Source organism: Diospyros lotus, chromosome 1 (genome assembly GCF_014633365.1).
Source record: "Diospyros lotus cultivar Yz01 chromosome 1, ASM1463336v1, whole genome shotgun sequence".
Lineage (NCBI taxonomy): Eukaryota > Viridiplantae > Streptophyta > Magnoliopsida > Ericales > Ebenaceae > Diospyros > Diospyros lotus.
This window is the reverse complement of record NC_068338.1, coordinates 37268411-37276686: the sequence shown is the minus strand read 5'-3', so window position 1 is coordinate 37276686 and position 8276 is coordinate 37268411. Positions and strand designations below refer to the sequence as shown.

Below are 8276 nucleotides of genomic sequence, written 5' to 3'. Positions count from 1 at the left end.
TTGAAAATGAGGAGAGTACCACTAATCAATGAAATTCAACATTATTTATGGCTCAGCGCATATGATTCATCTGAGTGTGGTTGGTTATATAGCATCTTTGATAGATAGAGCCTTGGATTATTCAATCCAAATCCAGAAACAAGTGTTTGTTTGGATGGATTGCAAAATAGCCCAAGTAGAGCTCTTGAAAGCAGAAGAGATGTGACCACACAGTATCCGACCAACTGGGACGAATCTGCTGCAAGCCCTGTATAACTTTGCTGAGCGCAAACGATCACCGTTTGATTTATGGTGGGGTGTGTTCAAAATTAGCAGCTTAATCGATGAAGAAACAAAACGAAAACTACTACGCAAAGGGAAAGGGAATGTGCAGAAAGTGGGAGATACAGTAGCAGAACTCGATCACTTCTAGTGGAATATGATGAGTTCTTCCTATCAAAGGAGAATAAGAATTCTCTCGCCCGAGCACCCTATTTCACCAGAATTCAGCCCCCCAGTGGTACCCCCGGAATCTGCAGCGACGACCAAACAAAGGAGAGTGATTAGTTTTCCTAGAGGCTTCGAATTAACGGGCAACATATATAGGACCCAATTCCAAATGAACCATTCTTGCATTGTCTTAATTCTCAGATTAGGAGAACAATGGCATATACCTTAACGGCAATGGTCTACTTGCCGTGGCTCCACAAGAACATAAAGCGGCTTTCCATTTAGTCTGTGCTGTCCCTGAAAGAATATACAGAGAACAAAATAAACACTAAAACCTCAGCAAGAACGTCTAAAATGAGACTGATATTTGATCTCAGACAAGTGAGCTCGATCAAGATGAGAAGAAAAGTTTAACTAGAAATGAGTTTTGAAACCAAAACTGGGTCAAATTTAAATCGGACCAACAACACAAACTAGGTCGGCAAACCAAAAGCCTAAAAGGCAAGCGACATTGTCACGGAACCACCATAGGATAATCATTACCTTGACCTCAGGCAAGCCGATAACACAAGCACATTCAACCACCTCAGCCTCCATCCGTTCTAGAAATGCATGCATTACACAACTTGTTGGCAAAATGGATGACCGGTATAAGAAATACTTGAAAGGAGAAGGCTGACAGTTGAACGAAAGCTACACTACAACTTACCTAGAAGTCTAATCGCCGCAGAGAGAGTTCCACCCGTGGCTACTAAATCATCGATGACCACTGCCCGTTCCCCAGGTTCTACGGCACCAACATGCATCTCTAGGCAATCAGTGCCATACTCGAGCTCGTAAGCTTCTGAAATTACTTCCCCTGCAGATTCATCGCATTTAAGATTCGAGAAAATCAATTGAAAACAAAAAATTTTGGACAAACAACAACATGCTAAGCCTTTATCCCACCATGAAAATAGAAAATAAGCATTTTGTATTGAAATTGTCTGCTTTGAAAAGACCAATTCGGATAGTTTGGGTAGCTACCTCATTCTCCAACAGATGCCACATCATTTAGGCCAACTGAATTTTTGTTCGATAAATAGCAAGAGATCCTAGCTAGAAGGGCATTCGCGTGTATACAACAAGTAAATTAGACATTGGCTTTCTTAGATAACGGGCTGGCTTTTCTTTTCTTTTTTTCCTTTTGTTTTGCACTATTGAGAACCCGCAACTACTACACTTTGAAATGAGTAAGAGCAATGGAGGGATACCCGGCAACTTTCTAGGCTTGCGCAATGGAACAAACTTTGCCCCGATGGCCAATGCAATAGGTGGCCCGAACATGAATCCTCTGGCTTCGATTCCTTCAAATAATCCGGTGACACAACATATAATGCAGTCAAGAAAAGAAAAAAAAAAAGATCAGAAAATCACTATCATACAGCTATAAAGTTCCATTACTGAAACTACATATATCGCTGATGATGATCTTGATTCTTGAAAATGATATCCACATTTCATTTTATATAAATTTCATCTGTCAAATTGCACCTCCTGAAAACGACACCCACATTCAAGACTCAATTTGTACGAACTCCATTGTAGTGTAAAACATTGAGAGCTGACCTACCAAACTTGTTTACATAAACCAAAGATGAAATGGCTTGTAACTAATCAGAGTGGGGAAGATGGGCAGAAATTTATAAGGATCAAAAACTAGATAAATAATCAAGTCGGCCAAAAAAAAAAAAGAAAAGAAAAAAGGCAATCGCCCATAAAAATTTGTTAGTCCCTGAGGATTAATCCAATGCCAATTACAAATTAAATCACCAAATGAAACCAAATATGCCAAGGCCAAAAGAGAGAACCTATGAAAAAGAACGCAAGTGAAGTACAGCTTGATTTTGTTGCAGGTCTTTTTGTTACAAGGCAGAAATCAGTTGAGAACTTCAAGGAAAAATAATAAAAAAAATGGAGATATTTAATTTAAAAAGAAAAAATGGGAGCCTGGGAAAAAGTACACCTAATTTTCACTAGTTTATTTCAAAGTTGAAACCACATTTCTCTTAATTTATTTTTGTTTCAAACAAAAGCACGAGGCTAGCTGGCTTAGTAGTTAATACCCTAAACCCGGCAAATGTTCTACTTTCTTTTCCCTGTCTTCTCTTTTAGATTACAAGCTAAGTCTCATAGTAATTAAAAACATAAGACCAAGAAACAATTTCCTGGAAAATTGTCAAAGATTTGTTTAGTTATCAAACAAACCCAGAAATCAGGAGAAGTAGAAGAAAGAAAGAAAAAAAAAAAAATTACCTGCAACAACAGAGATGTCCATGTCTCTGTATCTATCAACAAAAATGTCAATGGTGTCCTTGAAGACCTTGTGGTTCATCAGCAAAGTAGTAATATCTTGAAACATTATTCCTAAAACCGAAGTTAAAAGATTTAACAATAATGCGAGGAGTTTCTGTTTCCCAAACTATATGCATTTCTACCACATTACATGTTCTATAAATTCTGTGGAGGAAGAAGAAGAAGAAGAAGAAGTGACTGTAAAATGAGCCATGCAGTAAATATATATATATATACACATGTGTGTGTATATCATATGTAAAGAATAGATATATAGAAGACAGAAACCTGGTTTTGGGAAGTTTGGAATGACTCTAATGGCTTCAGAGATGGCCAGAAGCCTTGGGTCTCCCTTCAGGCCATTCTCTGCTGCAAACATCTCTCTCTCTCTCTCTCTCTCTCGCTCTCTGGTTTTGGGGTTTCAGGTTCCAACAGGGTTTTTCCCTCCAGAAAATAATAATAAGGTAGAGAGAATAAGGTAGAGATCTTTCTTGCTTGCTTGTTTTATTTCTTCTGAGTTTTCTGATGCTTGGGAGAGTGGCTTTAAATAACGTCTTTTTGTTGACGAAGCAAAGCGGCAGTGACAGTGAAGAGAGAGAGAGAGAGTCCATTCCATTGGCATTGATTGACTGTTCTTCACCTGAGGCCTGAGCGCGTGTACAAAACCATTCTGCCAGGATCAATCCCTTTTTGGCCATGGAGTATTAATAGCCCTTGGAAGATGAAATCTTCCTTCCTTTTTTATAATTCTGAAAATATTATATTTATGACACAGTGCTCGCCTCTACTACTACTACTACTACTACTACTTTTCAGCTTTCATCTCCAAATATTAATATAATAATAATTTTCACAATAATATTTATCTTAATTTACTAATTACTAATTATCCCTTCCTTTCTATTATTATTATTATTATTATTATTATTATTATTATTATTATTATTATTTATAATCACAAATTTTCTTCAGACTTCCACCAATTTGCTTCAGAAAGAAACACTGAACTGAACGAAGGAAGGGGTGAAATGTAAATTGAGGATGGTAGAAGGGGGTGTCGGGGAAATGGCAGTTTGGTCATTTGGGGGGCCGAAAGGAAAGACGATGGATCAGAGAATCAAGGAGGCAGGGGCTGGTTGAGATTTTGCGGGTGGTCCAAACGCTGCCCTGCCACTATTCAATTCAATTCCATCCCAACAACTTCTTCCTTCCCTCCACCTTTTCCACTCCATTTCTCACTTCTTTATTATTATTATTATTATTATTATTATTATTTTCTTTTCTTACAATAATAACTCTTCTTAAAAAAATTTACCTTCTGAGATCAATTCATCAAATAAATTTTTCTTAATTTTATCTCACCTTACAAAATAAAAATTAAATTTTGGAATTACATTTAAAATTCATATTTAGGTGATGTGTCTTGAGAGGGGTGGCAAAGCATTACATCACATATTAATTTGGAGATTAAAATATCACAAATCTATGTAAAATTTTCGACCAACAACAACATCTACCATTTCTGAGTTCTGCTAATTTTACTGAGAACTTAATATGTTGTTTTGGCAAATTTAATCTTATTATTTAATTTTTTTTATAAATCACAATTTTTATTTTATTAATTAAAAGTGTGATTCGAGCCATGCATATATAAATAAGAATAATAAAAAATTTAACTAAAGTGATTAAGTTTGTATTTTTAAATAAAACAAATTTTAGGGCAAAGATGAAATTGCTTTGTGATCTAAGATTTACTTCTAATTGAAATATCACTAGAAGGGGCTCCTTTTTATGCACTTTCAAATTCAAAAAAGTACTTGATAGTTGAATTAATTATTCGTTAATGTATTATAGAGGTTTTATCTTATTTATTACTGTTAATTTTGTAATTAACTCTTAGTTAACTAAAATCTAAAGGGAACAAAAAGAAATAATTGAAGGAGAGAATACGTTAAAATTTTAATTGAGAGAGTAAAAATTATATTTTTTAATAATTTAGAGACTTTTTATATATTCAATTAAAAATTTAATTTAATACGTAATAAAAAATTTATCTTACATATCATTGTTAATTTAGTCATTAACTCTGTGTTAGTAGAAGGATTGAAAAAAAAAAACAAAATAATTAAAAATTAAAAAATAATAACATTTTAATTGAGAAACTAATTTTAAAATAAAAAAAAAAACATTTAAGAGAGTGATGAATGTTGTTGGGATGACTCTCCCTTATGAGGGCTTAATTTTTTAATTTCGTTAAAGAGATAAATCACGAAATAAATATAAGTGAGAGAGAGATGAGCGTTGTTGTAAAAATTTGGGGAGGTGAGAAGAATGTAGAAGCGAAGGGAAACTCTCGAGAGGGCGCGTGATGGGAGGCGCGGGAATGGAGGTGCCGAGAGACAGCGCGTGGGGAGGCAGGTGGCCCAGAGAGCGAATCTGAAGTATCAGAAACACTGTTCAAACGCACGCGCGAGAACTATACTACACAAAAAAAAAAAAAAAAATAAAAACAAATAACAATTTAATAATAAAAGGAAAGCGCATGAATGATAAGATGATCATTAAAAGAAGACAGGGTGGTAGCGGATATAATAGGCCTTGAGATTCACTGTATCCAACGTTTCCATCTATCATTATTTTCATCGTACGGTTCACTTGGACGGCCCCGATCCCCCCTCCGTACTGCCCCCCTCAGATCTTTGTCGTCCAATTTGGTGTTCCCAAAAGATCCTGCTAAGATCCTCCTCCCTCCCTCTCGCCTTTTGCTCCACTCACTCACTCACGCCTCCCCAACTCAAACGCATACGCATACACGTACACCACCGATGCACGTACTTCCCTGCTGCTTAATTCTTAGAAGAAGAATCTTCCAAATATTTTTATAATCCTTTTTCTCTATATTTTCTGTAATTTCCACTGTCACTGAAACTGTACTTTATAATTTAAAAAAAAAAAAAAAAGAATTACGTCATAGTAAGGGGTTTGGTGCGAGATTAGTGCATAATGTAACTTAGTGAAATATCATGGCGAGTGATGAATGAATGTAATTAATTTACTTACTTTCTAAGATTTTACATGAAACTTTATATACTTTGGTTTAATTAATTGGGGTCGGTGTGAGGTGAGGTGAGGTGCAATGGAGCACGTGGGTACGTCGTTGTTCTGTTTGCCTATTTAAGGATGGGTTGGGTTGGGTTTAAGGCTACAATTGTTGTGAGCTACGAGTGGGCTCAATTTGAGTGTGCCAGGCCTATAACTAGCTCCCGCTCTCCTACATCTACACTACACTTTCTATATATATATATATATATATTTCCATCTACCCCCAGATGAAATGATATGATAGATAGATGTGGAGATTTTTTCTACTTTTAAAAACATTACATTAAAAAAAATATTATCTTTCTACCTGTGTATGTGACTTGTGAGAAGATGCATTCAATGTTCTTAAATTAGGTAATACACTTTTAATTATGTATAAGCACATCTTAAGTATGTTTAATTATAAACAATTAATTGCTTTTACACTCAAAATTCAATATTCAACGTTTAACACCCATACATATATTCAATTGAATTACGGGCGGGCATAAGGCCCTCTGAGGTGAGGTGGCAGTTATCCAATCATAAAGAAGAGAAATTGCCTGGCTGCCTTGCCTTGCCTTGCCTTGCCTGCTGCTTGCAATGAACCCTCTACGACACAAAACTTTCTCGAAATGTGGCGGCAAGTAAGTTCAAAGACAGGAGGAAGGAACCATCAATTCTCTACCTCCCCATTCATCCAGCATTGGGTTTCAATCTTTGGAACTCCAATGAATCATTATTGCCGCGTGTTCTAATCTATCTCTACAACAAAGCAACTACACCCACGTGTTACGCAAGGGCTGCTTCCTTCCACCACCCACCCAGCCCAGCATATATAATGCTGCACGGCACAGTTTGATTAAAGATTCCAACTTACAGCTTCCCAAACAAATGAACAAAAGAAAGTTATGAATTAATTAATTAATACGCCGTTTGAAATATACGTTGTCCACGACTTAACAATACATTTTTACAAAATATATATATGTATAATTTTTATAAAAAAAAAAATTGTATACAAGTATTAAGTTATTATTTTTTAATTTTTATATCTAAAACTAACCCATAATATTTGAATATTTTTTTTAATTTACAAAAATAACCTAAAAAATATAGGGTTGGAAGAACCAAAAAGGGTGCTATATTGGACTTAACAAAATAAGTAAAAAATAAAGGGTACCATGGAGTGACTTGTTTTTCATACGTTATTTTGATGTGTTTATATGAAAGAGTACAGATAAAGAGAAAATGCCAAATGAAATTAAGTCATTTTCTATTCTAATCCATTGCAGCTGAATAAGATTCTTTAATTTCTTTACATTTGATGGTTTTTTTTTTTTTTAACTTTTGTTGCTAAATTGTTTTCATATTGTTTATAATTATAGTAGTTTGTATGGTGATTTTTCGTAATTTAAAAATATTTCTAAAATTTATCTTTTTATTTAGACATCTATATATATGTTAGTTTTTAGAATCAAGGATGTTAATTAAAACTAAATAAGATTAAAATTGATCCTTCCCTCAAAGTTAAATTTATTCTACTTCTTTTTTTTATATATATGTTCTATAGTGATCCCATGATCAATTAAAATTTATTAGTTGGTGAAATCTCATAAAACTTGAGTTTTAATAGGTGCAAAACTCATCACCAACTAATAAATTCTAAATTTGTAACTCATTAATCAACCGGAGCCAATAGGCTGCTAGCAATGGGTTCCAAAAGTCGATGGGTTCATCAATAATTTTTTGTTGTCATTTTTAATGTGTGTTGAATTTAACTTAGCTTAAAAATTAACAAATGATGTGTTTGAATGATAATTAAAGGTCAATCGTAGGGATATTTATTTTATTTTATTTTTAAATAACATGAGGTTTTTGTGGCTCAAATTGTAGAGAAATTTATCATAATTTTTTATTATCTTATTGATGAGATGTTTAGACGAGATTGACATCTAATATAATATAATATAATATAATATATTTTCTAACTTGAGATATAATCAAAGGTAATAAAAAATAGCACACCACATCAATCATATCTTACGTCCTAACAACATTATATGGAAACCCATGCATAACCATGGCCTAGAATAAGAGCATCCCTAACCCACACCCAAATTTAGGCTGAAATGCCCTCTAACCCACCCCAAATTTTTGGGTAACCTCTTTATTCTCATTTTATCCTTTCATTTTTAAGTATAATATATTTTAATTTCTTTTGCATCTTTTTTTTTATATATTTTTAAATATTATGTTCATTTAAATATAATATTATAAAATAATATTCACAATGTTTGGTTCTGTAGCACCGTTTGGATTTAAATTTTCAATTTGTTAAATACATCTATGCATTTTGCTAATTGCAGCTATAATAATTTGTATTCGCTTCTGTAAATATTTTTTATTCCACATTTGAATTACAGAATGTG

General features: G+C 33.9%; 1 protein-coding gene across 1 annotated transcript; it reads right to left on the bottom strand.

Moving 5' to 3' along the window:
* Nucleotides 1–183: 183 nt before the first annotated feature.
* On the bottom strand, nucleotides 184–3271 carry LOC127802937 (adenine phosphoribosyltransferase 5-like). The gene is made up of 7 exons (XM_052338987.1): nucleotides 3052–3271; nucleotides 2725–2835; nucleotides 1683–1775; nucleotides 1139–1288; nucleotides 973–1031; nucleotides 654–726; nucleotides 184–512 (listed from the first exon to the last, which is right to left on the bottom strand). The coding sequence occupies exons 1-6, from the start codon at nucleotides 3140–3142 to the stop codon at nucleotides 655–657; spliced, it is 576 nt and encodes a 191-aa protein (XP_052194947.1). The 5' UTR covers nucleotides 3143–3271; the 3' UTR covers nucleotides 184–512; nucleotide 654.
* Between the last annotated feature and the right edge of the window lie 5005 nt (nucleotides 3272–8276).